This window comes from Tyto alba, unplaced genomic scaffold (genome assembly GCF_018691265.1).
Source record: "Tyto alba isolate M040663 unplaced genomic scaffold, T.alba_DEE_v4.0 Super-Scaffold_38, whole genome shotgun sequence".
Lineage (NCBI taxonomy): Eukaryota > Metazoa > Chordata > Aves > Strigiformes > Tytonidae > Tyto > Tyto alba.
The window spans coordinates 26,466,766-26,485,954 of NW_024881313.1; the positions used below are offsets into that span (position 1 = coordinate 26,466,766).

The 19,189-nt window shown below is 38.5% G+C and overlaps 1 protein-coding gene across 17 annotated transcripts in view; it reads right to left on the minus strand.

Annotated features, from left to right (window-relative positions):
* PARD3 (par-3 family cell polarity regulator) overlaps nt 1-19,189 on the minus strand; it is a 459,468-nt gene that overhangs the window by 105,183 nt on the left and 335,096 nt on the right. For 12 of the 17 annotated variants that reach the window (XM_042801881.1, XM_042801880.1, XM_042801879.1 and 9 more), the window contains one exon: nt 13,965-14,075. The exons of 4 other annotated variants lie outside the window; for them this stretch is intronic. In XM_042801881.1, the coding sequence (XP_042657815.1) occupies nt 13,965-14,075 (111 nt within the window). Of the gene's footprint in view, nt 1-13,964; nt 14,076-16,334; nt 16,892-19,189 lie in introns of those variants that run through there. One more of the 17 variants, XM_042801883.1, reaches the window with a different exon arrangement.

Below are 19,189 nucleotides of genomic sequence, written 5' to 3' on the forward strand. Positions count from 1 at the left end.
CAGTATCTGGAGAAGTGTTTGACCACAGTACTTTGGTTTCACAATGTGGATATGTGTATTAAGCTGTCTTCACTGAGTTGTATTCCTTCATGACATAGCACAATTAAAATGCATATGTCTGAAATTTCAGATCAGCTCATTTTGAGGACTTATGGCCTTCCTATGGATTTTGTGGGGGTTTAACAATAATAATAATTCTTAGCATTCAGATAACTTTTTTCATCTTCAAAGAATTTTGCAAAAACTGCTAATCAGTTTTGCAGTGTTTAAATTAAACTGTACTTTTAAAAATACAAAAGCTATTCCAAGAAGTTTCTAAACCCTTCTTGCTGAAGTGTTAATACTGAAAATGTCAACAATGTACTGTCATGCTTTTGAGACTCAAATTATAATGCTCAGTAAAGTATAAACTATCCTCATGTATTTGTGTGCCATTCAATTCAAAAGCTAATGATAACTGCTTCAAATGACAATATTGTTAGCTGCAGAACTTCCTCTAATTGTTAGAAGAGCTTTTCATTGCAAGCAAATCCTGTAATGATAGACATACCCATTGTATAGCAATTCCTATGCATGTGAAAAAGTGGTCACAAAAGTAAACGAATAGCTTATGCACTGCTGCCCATAGAAAACAGCAGCCACCTCGTTCTCTTCTAAACTGAATGAGAATCAGCTTTCAGATGGCAACTACTGTTTTAGACACCTAAATTTAGGTTTTGACACGTTTTGGACTTCCAGAAGAGCTGGTCAAGATCAGTCACATCAGGCAGCTGTGCAAAGGGTCTAGTCAGCAGCTCAGTTGAGCATCTGTAATGTGGCCATTTCAAGTTGAAGCCAAACCGTTCTCCAGGCTCAACCAACTGTGTTGAGTATCCCTCCCTTGACCACAAAGGGCATTTAGCCATGTAGCTCATATATGAATAATAATCATATTAGTTTGAGAGCCCAATGCCACCCTGAGCCAAATGTTTACAGCAGTTCTGTCTGAACTAAACTTTAACTTTTTCCAGCAACAGAAACTCAAATCTGTGGTGCTAGCAGAGCTGTTGTGAGTAAAAGTGAATAAGCAAAAATGGCCAAAAAAATCAACTCTAATTTCATGTAGTGTTAGGAGTGAAATGATAAATATATTCCAAATCATTTGGGAGCTTCAGTCTCCTTTGTGTGATTCTTTTATATTAGTGATATAGATTCTTGCAAAAAATCACCTACTTGTCTTAATTAATGAACACAGCATGGTAAGGATATTCATGGCTAGTACGTTACATTTGCCATTGCAATGGCAGCAAGGTCTTCCCCTATGAGCAGAAATAAAGTTGGCTGCTGCTTCTGGTGTGCAACTGCTTGGTCAATTCAATTAATTCTCCTGCTGCTGCCAGCATCCAGCTACCGCCCAAGTGATAATCCACAACCTCGTCTTTTCCACTGAGGCTCACTCATTTACAAAAGTCAGTACTGAACACTTGCAGTTCCACATATGTGAGATAGCTGACAATGTTTATTAAGGATAAAACCAGCATTGTGTAAGGACAGAAGCTAAATGACAAGCCATTCACCGCTGCCAGTTCTCAGTTCTTCTGCCATCAGACTGGCATGCATTGGGATGATGGATTGAAAACAGAGAAAAATGATGACACATTTATAAAGCCAGTCAGCTTGTTTAAGTTAGTCAGATGGGATGAATACATTCAGTCCAATTTTTGCTATCATTTCTAATAAAGAGGTCAGAAGGTGCATTGGTCAGTAGCCAAATCTTGTCAAATTGGTCCCCTCCTTTGCTAATGAAAAATACCTTGCAGGCACAGAGTGCCATCAACTAAGCCAGGTCTTGTTGTTCCTCCACCCCCTCTCCTCAACTGCCTTCAGGGCTTTAATGGCCCTTTTTCTAATTTTTGGCAATCAAGTCAATATGGGAGTTTGTCCTCTCCTGCATTTTTCTTTGACCTTTGTCTGGATCGAAGCAGAATTTTTCTGACAACTGCTCTTCTAATGAGGGTACCTTGATTACAGGCATTACTGTGATTTCCCTCTGAACCAGCATATGACACTTAGCTTTTCTTACCATGATTAGAGCTAGTCAGTTATCACAGTTAAAACCACCTCTCAGCAAAGCCATCTGCTTTCCTGGAAAAGTCATTCTAAAGGATCACTGTGGGCAATGGATAATCATGGGCAGCAACAGCGGTAGCTTGTAACAAGGAGGACACCTCCTCTTCCTCATTTGCCTCCCAATTTCATATAAAACTTTAGCATATTTAAAAAAAAAAAAAAAACAGTCAGAAAATACTGCTACAAAAACATAATTTTTAAATTGAAAGGCTGGAGACCATTCTTTTTCAAGTCATTAAAAGAAAAATATTAAGAGTTCTGCCTATTCTCCTGGGTACATACATGTATGGCCAGCTGGCTGAAATACAACTGTTCTCTGATCTCAGACACATGAGAAAACACACACAAAATGTGGTCAGTTTGCTGTGGATAAGCACAAGCATACGGGGACAAAATCAGAAATTCCAAGGTACAATGTGAAATAAAAGTAGCACAGAGCTTTAAAGATAACAATAAATCACTGCGTAATTGCATTAGCAGTAAAAGGAAAAGCAAAGAAAAGGTTGCTCCCCTGCTCTGTAGTGGGGGAATGATATTGACAGATGATGCTGAGGAGACTTAAGGCTTAATGGTCTTTTTTTCTTTGCATCTGTCTTCACTGAAATGGTTGATTGCAAGCAGGTGGCCAGCACAATTGATACTGCCACCAATAACAAAAAGATGTCCAGTTTAACAGTGAAAGAAGTAGCTAGAAACTGGTTAAGCTAGTTGAGCTTTACCTGACACACACAGCTGTCCAAGGCCTGAGACTTAGACCTTTTTCAGTAACCAGGAGAACTTGTTGAGGGCAGTTGAAACACTGAAAAACTAGAAAAAGTCAAACATCCTTCACAGGAGGAGGAGAATTACAGATTCATCAGTTTAACTTCAAACTCCTTTGAAACAAACTATTGGTAAACACATAGAAGATAACAGGATGAGCAGTAGGCACCATAGATTTATCAAGAACAGATGTAGTCAGGTCAGTTGGATTTCCTTCAAAACAGCCCTGTAAACAGAGCAGAAAGAGTATGTCCCAAGCTAAGAAAACCAGCTATAGGTTGGATGCAACATATTGAACCAGGCAGTTCCTACAGAGTATCTAGAGAGTAGCTCTCAGCAATTCAGTCATGCTAGATGGATGGATCACTCTCTGAATTTACTCAGGGTTTTCATTATTAATTAGGATGCTACTGAATCTGCAGAAAACCCAACTGAAGGAACTTTGAAGAAAGGGATTAATGTTTCAAATGTTCTTGAGAAAACAGACAGAGCAGACTTCAAAAATAGAATTGACTTCAACAACAGCAACTGGAAGGTAATTTACATAGTTGGAATAATTAAGCATACCAAATAAAAGTAGGGGAAAAATCTGTGAGTTGCTTTTTCAGGAATGGATCTGGAAGTTCTACTGGATAACAGATACTCACAAGTCAGCAATGTCAAGCTGTTAGGGAAAAGCAAAAAAGACAGAGTAGGGACATAACAACAGCCTCCAGATACATAAGGAGGAAAAGAACATTTTCCATCTTTAGTGCAAGTACTAGGTATTTAAACTGCAGCAAAAAGAACTGGGACTAGATACTGTGGGCCTGCGAACTTTCTAATTAAAAGGTAGTGGAAAAGATTGCCAGGGGAAGTTCTAGAGTCTGTATCACTGTAAACTGAAAAAAACCCAGGATGAAACAAACATCTTGCAGGAATGGCATACCCAGAAGATCCTGCCTTGGAAAAGTGACATGATCTCTCTTCTAGATCTATAATTCTGCACTTATACAGAAATTTTACACATGTATATTTCCTGTGTATTGGTTCTACAACAACAGAGAAACATAACAGGGACTCTATAAAAAAAGAAAAAAAAAAAAAAAAAAGAAAAAGCTAAAAAGCTGCTTACCACCTCGAAATTAAAGAAACCTATGTACACAATCAGAGTCTTAATTTTCTTTCTCCTTCAACAATCACAGCCTATCTGCCAATTAGAATATGTGATAGTACTTACTGTCTCTCTGAAGTTCCCCCCTCCTCAAATCCCACATGCAGAAGTGATGCATGAGAATTTCAAAAACCTTTAATGAGCTACAACCCAGATGGGCTGTAGTTTATATAAAAAAAAAAAAAAAAAAAAAAAAAGAAAAAGAAAAAGAAAAAGAAAAAGAGGGAGGAATAAAGGTGATAAGGTGATTACTGTAAGTGCCCTAATACATTAAGAATAGAAAAACATGCTCATTTTTATAAGGGGTTATATTAAAGAAGGCTATTAAAGAAGGCAGCAAAATACAAATGAAGATGTAAAGAAATGAAAAAAATGCAGGAGAGACAGTAAATATTATGCATATAAGCAGGTGAAGTGCAAACACCAATTTGAAACAAAGTGACACCGATGAAACTAAAGGAGACACAGAATGATTTCCTCTAACCTGGTGGAATTTCTCATGTATTCCACCCCTACCTTTCCTTATCCCCTGACCTTCTTGATTCATCCTTTGTCTTTCCAAAGTGAAGATACATCCCCCTCAGCGGAGTATCTCAAACCTGCTTTCTTGGATCTTTCAGTAAACAAGTGAAAATCCTTGCTTATTTTGTTTTTTAAAAATCTGTAAATTACCAACTGACTTACATTTTAATGGAGCATTCAGACTATTTTGCATTTATCAGTCTGCAGCATTTTGGGGTGGAGGGTACGTCTGCTGAATTTTTTTAAAGGATATGTTTCAACCAAAGGTGAATATATCAGGTACATAGGCAGTATAGGCCCTCCTATCTCCAAAAAAATCACTACCATGACGGAAATTTTTTTTCCTTATTTTCATTTCAGTGACCCCAGAAGTGGAGAATCACCCAGATAGGTAACTGGGACTGTTTGCCTGCTGGGAACCATGTTGCATCAAAGAACATAATTACTGTCTGTAAGCAAAATGGAATTTAGTTTTTCTTTTGCATTATAAAACTGGCTGGAAGAGCTGATATTTACACCTATGACAACAGATCCCTGATCCTTATATTAATTTAGCTCTAATTTCCTATTTAGCTCTTTTACTGGACTGAAGTAGAAAGGAAGAAGATCATGAGATTCAGCTGTTGCTGAAACACAACTTGGGAGAGCTGCTGATTCCTTCCCTCCCCACTTTAAGAGCACTGGTTTCCTCTCTCACACAGGCTTTCTTGAACCATTTCTTCCCCTATTTTTTTTTCTTCCCAACTGAAGAACAATGCCAGAAAGCAGCTCTGGTGGGTAACATCTGAGTTCTGCAGTTAGATGTGTAAGGAGCAGCTGTTCCTGTATGTGCACAGAACAAACTACACAGGCATACCATATATCAAATGGTACCATTTATCATACCATATATCAAATCAGTCATTCCCGGATACTGCAGGCAGTAACTGGAGGTCCAGCTACAATACTGAGATCAGTTGGTTGAGCTGAGCCTATCCAACATCTATGCTCCTCTAGCTCAAATCTAGTAATAAAAGTGGGTATAAAATTCTGCCACTAGCTCTGTTTCAGGTCCATTGTTCTGTCTTTCTAGAGTACTACATATAAAGTAGCCTAATCTCAAAGTTGGAAAAGTAAACCATCTGAAGTGACAAAAAAATACAAGGAAAAACCTCACAACAAAGCAAGGGATTATGTGAAACTCATACACTGAAGTTGAAAGAAAAAAAAAAATACCACCAACAGATAATATAGCTTATAAATCACTATCTTTGCTCAGGACCCACAAATTAGCACTCACAAGACTTCTCAGGGTTCAGTTCTAAAACCTTGCTGGGTCATAGTACTGAGTGAGAGCATAAATCTACAGCATAGCCAGAAACAGAGCCAGGTTTCTTATAATCCATTAAAATGTTTGTTCTAGTAACTGGTTACAAAATAAAACTTCCAGCTGTGGTATGGAGGGGGGACCTATCTGCCTGTTGTGAATGCATCATTAGGTGTCTTTCTGGTTACTCAACTACTTGCTGCTGCATCTAAGAATTAGAAAAACGAGTGGGTTTAGTGCTTTGCCTTACTATTAGACTCCTGTAGTGCAGACTGGAAAATCTGATGGGATTTCAATTCTGTTCAACTCAGGAACAGTAAATTCAGTAAGTTAGTAATTATGGTACAGCTTTTTAAATCCTCGAGTATTAGCTACAGCAACTCTTCCACTAACAGCATAGTTCATGGGACATCAGAGGACATACTGCTGCCTTCTTCTAAAGTTCTTGGCATTCTGAAGTGAAACGCAAAATATTAGTGCTCTTAGAACTGAAATTTCTAAACGAGCACCAAACTCATACGATCTGCAAGACACCTTAATAAAATTTGTAACTCAGAATATTAAAAAGACCATGTAAATTATATTTTTAAATATATTGCAAAGGACTAGGTTGGATCTTGTCCAGTACAATGTCTTGAATCACCACAGAGAAGTATTACATAAAATATATCTTAAAATCTCTACACTTACAATATGTAGCCAGAGAATGTGATGAGTTTTGTTTAAAAAACTACCTCAGCAACTATTATTCCACAAAACCTTCAATTTACATATCTCCTGAAGTCAGTATTTTTATGAAATGGAATTGGTCTGAGATGTTTTTTGACAAAGCTCAATGTTCTAACGCTTCACTTCTGTGTTCTCTTACAAAAATTGCTGCCATTGATTTGTTTTCATGTCCTGCACCCTCACCCATTATGTAAAAAAACACTGCCAAAACCAGTGCGCTCCAGATCTCAGTCAAACTGGAATACCCCTTGACATCCAGACCCCATCTCAAAATAAGTGAGAATAAGAAAAACATTACTCTGATTTTCTGTTTCAGGGGAATTTTTTATCTCCTCTCTTACAGGCTAGGAATGGGGTGGAAGTTTTATCAGAAAAAAATTTACTGTACAAGTCACTTTAGAAAATATTTATAGTCTGAATGTTTGCAGTAATAACGGATTTAGAGGCAATAGTTCTTGTGAAAGCTGTTAAGTGGCATCAAAATACAGCAGCATCAAAACTAAAGCTGAACCTTTGCGTTAAAGACACAGGTAACACTTAGGCTATGTAAGAAACAAAAATCTTCTTCTTATCACAGTATGTCGTCTTTTTTCCTAAAAGATGAAACCGCTTGATGAAAATATTTTACTTAAGGGGAAAAAAGTTGGGGTTTTCCAATAAAAATATTATGGTTTCTCTGGGAAATCTGGAAAGGCACCAAGAGTGTCCTGCTGTTCAGCCCCCTACTCCATCTGATACTTTAACAGTTCCAGATGGCCTTTACTACAGGATGACCTCCCATCTATTCTTTTATTATGACCTTTGGGTCACAAATTATCTATAGGATGCTGCTGTCATTCTGTAAGACACCGTTGTACTCTTTCATCTAAAGAATAAAGATGCTTAACATTAAAACTCATCCTTGTTAGGCTGACCTTCCAATGATGATCAAAACAGACAGTTATTCCAATCAATGTCATTGCTGGAGAAAATACATTTCATTTCTTGCAACACTGACATTAAGAAACTGAGGCATGGTTTTAAATCGGATCACTTTTGCAATTCTACTTGGCTAGAGAGCATAACATTTAAAATATCAAAAATATTGCTGCAATGGTTTTGATGAGTTACACTGATTAGAAGGATGTGGTGGGTTTGTTATTTCTAAGTTACTGATGGGGTTTTCATGTAAACTTCATGGATAGGAGGTAATAAAACTTTATGCAGGCTTTATTAATTATTTGTCTTTCTCTATCATCATAAATGGAGCACACTGAACTTGCATAGGAAAATATAATAAATAGTTCTAATGTACTAAATAAAGTAATAAGGTTAATTTCTTTCCTGCTGTCAGTAAATTCATGTTAGCAGTCTCTCGTCAGCTTGACATCAATTAATGATTTTAATTCCAGACTCTTGTCACAGTACTCACCACCCTTTTGTCTAATTAAAATGGATGATGCATGATGAAGGGAAAACACAAGACTTCTGTTCTTGTTGTAACATTTCTATTCATTAGTATACTTTTACAACAAAGGGCTTGTGGCTTTAATGGTACTATAGAAAGATGAAGAGAAGTTTATTATATGTTGGAGATAAAGACCCTTATACCCTTAGGAAACATATAATACAGGAAGCATTTTATGGAATGACTGAATCCTTCAGGGGAAAAAAAAAAAAATCAATGTTATTTTAACTACTAATGAACAGACAGAATGTTTCACTCTAAATTTAGGAAAAATCATTGCGTGAACAACGCCCACTGAAACTGTAGCCTTGTTTACACTCACACAAAAAAATGCTGTCAGCCTACTGATTGATCGCCAAAAGTAACAGCACAGAGCCAAATGCCTGATTCGCCTCCCCCAGGCAGCACCTCTGCAAGACCGAGATCCTCCCTTACCTCTCCCACTCTTTCTGCCATACTCTGGCAGCTGCACCAGTATCGTCTCCTACCTCCAACCACTCACACCATCTCCCCAGTCCCCACCAGAAACAGTCTTTCCCCAGTCGAAAGCCCGGCGATAGGATGCCCCGGGGAGGCTGCTGGCCTGGCGCACCAGTCTGGGCCAGCCGCCGCACCACAGCCGGGCTGGGAGCTCCCGGCCCCATGCCACTGCCCATGACACTGGCACAGACGCGGAGAGGGCTAACAGCATAATTAGGTAAAGTTAATTCCCTTTGTAACCGAAAAGAACAAAAGGATATGTTTTTCCAAATAGAAAGGGGGGGGAAAACGAACAAAGCAGCAGGTTTCTGTTCCAGGTGACAACTATACGTGTGTACGTACGAAGCGCAGCATTGCTTTGCTGTGTGTTAACTGCCCTCCAACAAGAAGAGCAGAGACTGGAATTGTGGAGTTGCTTTTTCAGAGCAGAGGAAGCCCCTGGCTCCAAAAGCCCCTACCTGACTGCTCCATCACCCTCCAGCATTTCCAGAGCCTCAGTCACAGTGCTTCCACCAGTACAGCTCTTTAATTCTCCTCCAAATGGTTTCTCCTTATCTCCTTAAGACTGATCCTCACAACACAGGTGTTTAGGCACCTGATTTTGCATCCATTTCAGGGGAAGTTGAAGAAGAATACACTACTAAGATTGAAACACTTATGGCAACCCAGAGATTTACAGAACATTAGTAAAGTTCTTAAGTCAGTGTATTAACCAGAGAAAATATCCTGTAGACTCTTCCTTCAAGAGGAGGAAGTGCCTCTAGAGGAGGATTAAAGCATAAGCACTCTTCGCCTATAGCTCGGATCACATACTCTGAATCATGAGATTACATTAAAATTGCAACTTTCATCTTTTAAGCATTATCTAGCAGTGAACCATGCTGGATACAGCTGAATTTCTTCAGAACTTCACGAAGAAGTATGTTTATTTAATTCCTCTGTTATCTACTTCTTGGGTACAAAGAGTAAAGTTGTTTGGGTTGGGGAGCACTTAGTTTGCTAGAGGAAGTCATTCCAAGGCTGAGGACAGGGCCGGCATGCACGGCCTTGCCAGGCAGGTGTATCAAAAACTGCATGTGCCCAAGCTGAAGAAGGGCAGAACACAGGCAAAGTTTTTGATTTGTTGAAGATTTATTTTGTAATAAACACAGAGCTGCAGGGGAAAAACAAAACAAACCAAACCACAAACACCACCACCACCCCCCAAAACCAAACCAAACCAAACCAAACCAAACCAAACCAACAACCCAACCAACCAACCAAAAACCAAAAAAACCCTAAACAAACAAAAAACCAAAACAAAACAACCCAACAAAAAAGAAATCCAAGGAAAAATCAAAGGTGAAAGAGGTATCAAGGATGAATGTGACAGAACCTGCTGTTAGAGCAATGTCTCTCTCCAGGAAGAGCCACTAATAAAAACCCAAAGACAAAAGCTGTAGGGTTTCTGAACAGTTCTGTCTTCACATCTAAGAAAGAGACTATACTACAGAGTCTTGAAGAAGTCAGAAAATATTTCAGGGCAATCAGGTTGCAGGATACCAATGGACACATTGGCTACATACTGAGAAAACCCTATCCTGGGAGCCCATTAAAGAGCAGATGTAGAGAGTTTCTAAAGTGGAAAGGTCTGTGGGCTGCCAAAGGCTTAGGTCCAGTAGCACAGCAGAAGGTGACCATCCATATGAAAACTAACTGGGTTGTAACATGAATTCCTCTTGGTCAGTGACAAAAGTTTCAAAATCTGTTTTTAAGTCTATCCTACATAGCAATACCTGTGTAAGACTATAAGTAATTTGAAGCATCTCTGAAAGCTCAAGATATGCCATGCATCTCCAATCTGTAAAGTCCAAGACATTACTCTTAGGAAGATGGGCCAGCCACAGGTGCATCAGGAGACTCTGGAATTGACATAAGACCCTCTATAACAAAACTAAGAAGGGCACAGGGCTGTTTCCCCAGTCTGTCCAAGCGACTGTAGCATCTCAGTGGTACCCAGTTTTAGTAGTCCAGTGATGGACAAAATGACAGCATGGCAAAGAGGGGCTCCAAGTTAGCATCTATATAAAACAGATGTGATCTGCCACAGGAATAGAGCTAATTGAATTCAGGTCTTACTTGACTTTCTCAAGACTGCACTACATTCTCTTTCTTAGGAGACAAGGGCCAAGTTCAGAAAGCCTATTGCTTAGTTCTGCCTCAAGGTTTTGATTGGTGCCATTTCTGGGGAGAAGCACCCTTTCTAACAGCACACCAGAGCCCATCTGGATTTTCAGATCAGTGCTTGGCAGATGCTCAACGGTAATGAAAGCAGACTTATTTTTCTGAAGTAAACCAGTGTTAAAGAATAGTGACACAGGGACAATGTCCTATGGATGAACTGTTAATCCAACATTTGAAGAGTTCAAAAATAGCAAGCATTTTACATCAATTTTAGTAAGATTGGTGGGTGTCTCCTAAGATGACACTCCTAATTGTTCCAGTATTCTATTTCATTGAAAGCTGCTTGTATTTTCAACTAGATAATTTCATTTTCTGTTCAAAACTACTTTAAGATTGTCAGTAAACAAGTACCATATACAGCTTAAGAGTTACACAGCTTAAGAAATATGTTCCTTAATAAAAGACAATTTTATTCACTTTAATCATGGTAAACTGAAGAATATTAATTTGCTTATTTGTCTCATAATCAATATGAACACTACTTCTAAGATTTTAAAGAAAATACTACTGTAAGCACAATGCTATTAAAATTATCAAGACAAGGCATAATAATTACATAAAACTGTGGGCATGATTGATTTTTTAATGGACCATTCACTTGTTCTTTGGCCCCCTAAGGAATTTTGCTCCTAGCCTCTCATACATAGTAAATTCATTAAATACAACCTATTTCCCCAAAGTATTGCATCACTATAGAGGTATATAGTATCAAATACCAAGTAAAATAGAGTAAGTGAATTGTACTGCTAAAAACACCAAGGAGGGTAAAAAACACAGAAAACAAAGTTAAAATAGCAGCCATTATGAACCAACACTGACAGTAATATTTTACTGTCTCCTAGCAAGCATTCTGAGGGATTGTTCAGTTAATTTGCAAGAGTACTCTTCATTAACAGCATGTATCTAACATCATTATTTTACAGGATCAAAAGGAAACTCTCTGCAATCTAACTGCAAAAATATTTAGTCTCTATGGACCAAATCAACAGAATTTTTCAGAAACATAAGGAAGCACCTCACACATTTGGTTGCTATTTTATTGTCTTTTATTAGTTGTACATGCCACTACCCCAAAGAACTTGCATTCTCTTATAGACATAACACAAAGGAAAGCATATACACAGTTAGGGAAAGAGTAACGGGAGGAGGAGGACCCACGTTATGATAACATCAAGCTGTTATGAAGTTCTGGCACATGCATTTTCTGCAGTTTCAGTGAACACATAAAATTGTTTTCATGACACACGAGGAGTGAGATTCCAGGAAAGATTCAAACTGGTTAGCATAACTTGATGGACAGGGATTAGAAATTTGCTCCATGCATTGGGTTCTATACAATTAATTTCATAATTCTACCTTGGTACCCAGCGTGACTATTGCAACCTCTCTTACATCACCACATGGACAGTCTATACTCTCACCATTCTTACTGAGAGAGACAGAGAGACACTGAGAGACAAAGAGAGAGAATGAAGAGAGAGAAATTGTTACTAAGTCAAACCTCAAGTCTTACTTTGAATAAAAGTATATGGCTGATTTTCTGGGGACCTAAGGTTACTAAGAAACCTTCTGTGCTGGGCAAGCTTGGGTTCAGCACAGCATATTAAACCAGGGATCAGCAGTGTGCACATGTGGCTAACCTTCCCCCTGCCCTGTGCTAGCTGAAGTGACGGTGGCAGCTTTCATGGCTTTGCACCCCTGGCATGAGTTTACCCACAAAGTGGCTGGTCTGCCAATGCATAAAGGTAAGTTGCCTGCACAAACGCCCTCATATCCAAAGTCACTTACTTCCTTCAGTTCTAGTATTCCCCTTTACCATTTAATCTGAAAGCACATTACTGTTAAAAACAGGAACAGATTTAATGGCCCTGGTTCACTTTTGTAAAAAAGAAGAAAATAAAAACCAATCAGACAAGTAAAAAACAACCAAGCACTGTGATCCAGCCACCCTCTACTGTCAAAATGGATGGAGAAAGACGAATAAATTTTTACATCAATTTATGCTGTTATATCTGTTAAAGAGTAAAAATTTTCCATAATGTAATCCAAACAGATGGTCACAAATGATAAAGTTTCTGCAGTTTAACAAGTTACTGCTGATCTTCATTAACTAATAAATGTATACTCCTAGTCTGCCTTAACTGTAATGTAAATCACTCAACCCTTAAAGAACCGAAAGCAAAATACTTCAGGTTCAACTGAGGAGCCTACACAAGTTACTGTGGCTCTGCTATTCCAGTGAGCTGTTAGAGTGATTAAGCCACTTAAAAACTTCTGTTCTTATCTTTAGAAGACCAAGGTGCATAGAGATGATGGTTACAGGGATCATTAGGACTAAATAGTCATACCTCCCTCCACAGTTCCTGCATCGATCCTCAATTTATGCCTGAGCTACAGCATGACTTTCAGATAAATCATTCCAATTCATAGTTCACTTTCATTGCTAAATGTGTCTGTAACCATTTGTAACCATTTAAAGTTTGTCTCCTTACTGAAGAGATATCTACTCAAACAGGTCTTCCCTCCATGCACATCCCTGAATACTAGCTAATTTATGACGTAAGCTTTCCAAGATGATGACTAAATTGATACAAGAGATACCATAGTCTGGCTCCAAATATCTAGGACTACAAGAGACAGGATGAAAAGTAGATTGGAAATATTGAGAAGAACATATGACAAATACATTATAAAGGTTTTTAATGTTAAGGGAAGCTGACAAAGAAAAATAGAGGTACTCACCACTCATTTTTACAATTAGCAGTTTAATATACATATCATTCCATAAACAGACTGATTGACACATAAATAGACTGAACTCCAGTGACAAATATACTGGTAAGTATAATTTTTAGGGTTTTCCTAAATATATCAATGAAAAAACTATGTATGCAAGACTTTGAAGAAAAATACAAAACATACTTCATTCTATATAAATATTTGTTTTCTGAAAATTTCGATAAAATCAGTTATAGAATATATAGAGAAAACATTTCATTTTATTACTTCAGTCTCCTCAATAAGGAAGGAGCTCTGGGTCTATAAAAGATCCTTAGTGCAGCCAAAGAAGCTGTTGATACTAATGTCCAAAATAAATCCAGCTTTGTCTTGTTATTTAAAGTATATAAACATATCAACATTTGGGAAATTTCATCAGTGAAAATTGTACTTCAGTTATTTAATTTAAAAAACAAACTCTCTCTATCAAGGTTTAAGCAAATACTGAAGTCTACCTCTCCTGTTCTTGCTTCATTCGTATTCTCTCCTCTTCTGAAGTAAGAGCTTCCTGCACTTTTATTTTACCAGTTTTCTCACTCTTGTCATCTTTGCGATGTTTGCCAAACCTGTTAATAACACACAAAAAAAGAATCTAACTTGTGAAATGAACAAAACTGTATTTTCCTTTTCCTATGAAAAAAGAGTCCTCCAAGAAGGGCTGCTTGGAAACCAGGAAGGAAAAGTGCAAAGACCTCAGAATCTCTATTTTTAATATTTTCAGGCTGCCTTCACATTTTTTTGCATAGGTTTTTTATTTTATTATTACTTCACTCCTCTTAAAAGTTTATAGAATTCCTCACTAAAGAAAAGAACAAAACAAAACAAAATAATAGGACCACATTCATTTTTTTTCTGCCAGGATTTTGGAGTCACTATTCTTAAATACATAGTCAAACCATGTTTTCGAAATTACTCAACACTATCACTGCCAAAGACTGCAACTCCAGTTTACATTAAGTGAAGGCTTTCACATATGAACTGCAAGAGACACAGGGCTGTATGTCTGATGACTGCCCAGGGCACAGTACCACCCTCCGCACCCACCCCACAAGAGCAGTTTCAGCACAGAGTGGATGCCATCCAAAAATTTAAATGTATTCTTTTTCAGCACCAAGTTTTTTTGAAACTTTATTACTTGTGCCTCTTTTCCCCCATGGGTAAGTGGAGGGATGGAGCTGGCTGGGCTGGCCCAGACAGAGCGGGATGCTGCCAACCCAGTGTTTGCCCTCTTCACATCTCCTCTTCCCCTCTACCAGCTACATTTCAAGTATTTTAGGTTTCTTCCATATTTGCACATTCCACCATTTTCTTTTAAACTTTCAGGGAGAGCACAGTTTGGCATTTGAGACAGTTATTATTAGGACAAAATCGTGTGTATTTCTTAGATATTTCAGACCTACACTGAAAGGAATGACTCTTGTGTAGAGTGAACTAAACAAACACTTAAATATAGCAATTAAATATATCTAAACATTAAATGATAATTTTCTATTTAAGGCAGAAGGGATAGCACATGTCTATTAAACTTGGGATAATTAATCACACCAAAAGCAGCAAGAATTTTATTTTTTTTTAAATCAAATGCTCAGATGAGAGCAGAGTGACACCTGTAGCACTTCACACTCAGGTTCACATCAAAAATGAAATGAAAGCACTGAAACATGCAAAGGTCAGCAATGGTGCAGACAAGACACCCCAAATGCTCACAGACAGTAAAATAAAACAGAGATCTTAAAAACTTCTTCTGACTCATGAATGTAAACTGTTTAAAATATTTAGAGTCCACCAGGCATTTGTAATATTTTCCCTTTTGCTCCTGTTGATTCTAGTATAAAGCCATTGTGTGGGTTGAAGACGTACCACACAGCGACCCTGAAGAATGATTATTTCTGGCCACTCAGTCAACAGATATTATACTGTGTAACCATGTTTGTGGCTCTTAGGGCAGCTGTTTAAAAACACAACAATAGAAAAAACTAAGAAAAGTTTACAGAGTAGGAGCATGTACACAAACTTTAAAGTGTGTGCCTGTTCATTACAGTTCCCAGATTGCTCATTTCCAAAGTAATTCAGGCATGTGAAAACTAAAACTGTTCATTAATAATCATCTAAAAGGGGAAAGGCAGAGGACACGACAGGGTTAAAAAACACAAAAGAGGACATAAAGTCTCTGATTTTATATGTCATATGTAAAACTGACATACTTAAATTCAGTGAATACAAACACCAGCGTCTATCTTTTAAAACATCCACCTATTTATTAGAGAGTTGTCAAAATCACTGTATAAAACATTTACATATATGACACAAGAGATTCAAATCAAGTTCTGGATGTCGTACACCAGACAAAAGAAAATGGTTAATTTAAAGTAGCCCTAAATCCTCTAGCCACGAGATTAGTTTTCTCAGAAAAACAGTGGAACTGAGCCATTTTACCCTGATGCACGGAGAGTGCTGAGGGTGGCAGAGGTCTGATTGACAGAACACACAGAGCTGCGAGGAGACACAAAACATATGTGGTACTGTAGCACAGCATCTCTGGGATGCCCGCGTTTGCTTCTGTCTCCTGTCTTTCCTTGGCCCATTCAAAATGTTAGGCAAAGCAAATGAACCAAAGTCTGGAATAGCCAGTTTATTTTCGAAAAATAACTAGTGGCTAAAAAAACCAACCAAATAATAAAAAAAAAATAGATAAAATTGAATTAGTTAGTACCCATTAGGTTTTGGCAGCAAAACAGAATTTCTACCACCATAAATCTATTCATTGCAAGTATGAACAGAAATACATTGATTTTTTTTATTTAAAAAAATAAAGTACACAGGAAATTTCTAATAATCCTTGTAAGCAATCTAGTAAATGTCTGGTCAGGCTGCATGATTGAGGGGAGAGCATTTCTAACTTTAACATGTAATGCAAACCTAGCAAAAATTGATGGTTTGAGTTTCCAGATCCAACTGTCCAAATCCAGAACACACCATGATCATGCTGCGTTTCAGCAGAGGCAGGTTTACCGCATACGCAGCGCTCGGAGCAGCAGGAGGGTTCAATTTGCTTTGACTCATGAGCAAGCTGTGCCAACAACCCTTCTTCTCTTTCAGGGTTTTCTTCCAATCATCTGGGAATGAACGTTCCTTCTGCCCTCCGGGACCATCCTGATAAGGTCTCCAGAAGACATCTCTGGTCCTTTCCCAGGCATTTCAAAGGGTGGCCATATTGTTCCCACTCTGACCGGAGACTTTCCAGTGCCCATCTCTGGCAAGCTCTGTGGTCATTCCAGTAGTGGACAGCCTGGCAGAGTATGAACCATGGCGGTCTTGCAAAGTTGCCTTCTCTGGACTTTGTCACCCACAGAAGTGATATATCTGCCATAATCATCACTGCCTGTAACAAGTTCAGCAACATTAACTGCACTGTCCCTACACTTGAACCCAGAATAATCAACACCGTCCTCCCCCCTCCCCGATTGTGGCTTCATGTTTTTAACACCATCACCTGCACAGATAGCATCTCCACAATACTCATTAGGCATGGACCTACAGAATGGTTTGGAAACACACTGCCTTAAATCAGCCTGGCTCTAAACAAGTCCACATACTTTCAGCAAGACCCCTGTGCAAAAACATTTACAAGTTAAAGATTTCCCTTCTCCTCTGAGATTGTAAGTCTAACAGCATCTCTGTCAAGCTTCAGCTTACAATAGTAGAAGTAACAGATAAACAAAGGGAACACATTTTTCAGGCTCCACCAAGCACTTGAGAAAGGTGTTTAAAAGAACTGCAATAGGGATACGTATGTACATGCAGACACCCCCTCTTACTTCTGTAGGAGCAGTCAACACTCCCCAATCCAAACATGAAAGGTTTTGGTAAGATTATTCTTGCTAACAGTAAGTGTGTTTGCTATTTATTTCTATTAAAAGAGTTTGCTCCATGAAGTATGATACAAAGTCATAATGAAACCCACAGCACAAATCAGCATCCTCTCCACTAAATTTATAACAGACATTTAGAAATTATTTAACATTCATATCCAAGCCAAGTTTAACTACAGAAGAGCAACATCCAGCAATACAAAGGGACACCATTAAAGCAAGCTGTTAATGCTCCCTCAAGTGTACTGTGGTGACTACACTGGTATCAAGCTATTCAAAATCACCAGTCCTTCTAATTTCCTCAGCTAGATGTTTCCTATTCTGATTCACAAATGTTAAGTAAAACAGGATACTTAGAAATAAAAATAATAGTAATGAGACCACTGAAATTCAAGCAGCCTATCCTTTCAAAACACCGAATGCACATCCCGCAGCTGCACTGTCTTCACAGCCACAGTAAAGCCCTTCCCCGCTACTCTCCAGTGGCTCTTGTTGTGCGAGTCAAAAGATGCAAAGTGTGGGTCATGTCCCCTGAATTATTCCTGGTATTTAAAACATCCCAATTTGAATGCATTGGCCCAGTGAGAAGACCTGCCTTACTTTTACAAAACTTTCAACTCCTTAAATGTGCAAGTGGTATAGTCCCTGACTTGTCCCATGAACATCAATGTGTGTGACACCTTCGCCGCAAACCATCAGCATTTGCAGCATTGTGAAGCTTACTTCTTTACTGCTTGGGTACTCAAAAGGAAGGGAAGATGGAATTAAGATGTATGCCACATAGGTGAACCATGTCAACTTTGGAACCTTACTGCTTCCAATACTGTGTCTTTCATAAAGCATACATGGAATGTCCTGGTACACCCACGTAATAACTTCCCCCACTGCAGCAACTGCTCACTTAATGATAACAACCTAAGGCTGGAAACTCCCTAAGTGCAATTGTTAACGATATTTCCCTTGTAAAATAGCAATCACCATCCATTTGTCCTGTGTCAGAGTGACTCCAGACTTTTGCAAGGACATGGCCTTGAGGCAAGTGATTTGATCCCAGCCCTCTCTGCTCACTTCATGGAGGCAGGAGCTGTTCTCTGCTGCAAGCAGCTGGTTAACAAGTGCCTGAAGCACTTGGAGATTTTCAGGCATTTGTCTGAACCTGTGATGGTCTCATTCTCATTGCTGTGAGGCTGGCTGCTGGGATACTTGTTGCAGTTCTTACAAATGCAAATGAAATTACAACTTTTCTTCTGAAGCAGACATAAGAACTCCACAGCTCAAAATCTGTGCACAGCAATGCTCCTTGCATTAGTGAAAAGGAAGATGGCATTTAAAAACAAAGGTAAGAACTATTGTTGGAATTAAAAAACCAAAACAGTGCAGAAAAGGAGCACCTGTGACAGTGATGTTCAGACAGTCATGGGAATCTAATTCCAAGCTCCTGTCATTTGCTAAATTCAGTGCCAACAATCTGACTGTGAGCGATTAAAGCCCTACCTAAATCAGTGCACAAGATACCAATGCACAGACACAAGCTACCACACAATGCGCAGCAAAATTTTGTACACTACTGCCTCACAAAGTTAACATATTCACGATGAAAAAAGTTCTGATTCTATAGCTTGATCTACACCAGATACTGTGGAGTACCTGCAGCCATAGCAGCACAGCACTGACCTGTGGCTATCACTTCCCCCAGTCTGAATTCTTAGAAGCAAAGCACAGAATATTATTAGTCATGGTAGAAAACAAGAGGCAAAAGGAAAGTGCAATTTTTCCTCCAAATACCAAATAATAAAAAAAAAAACACC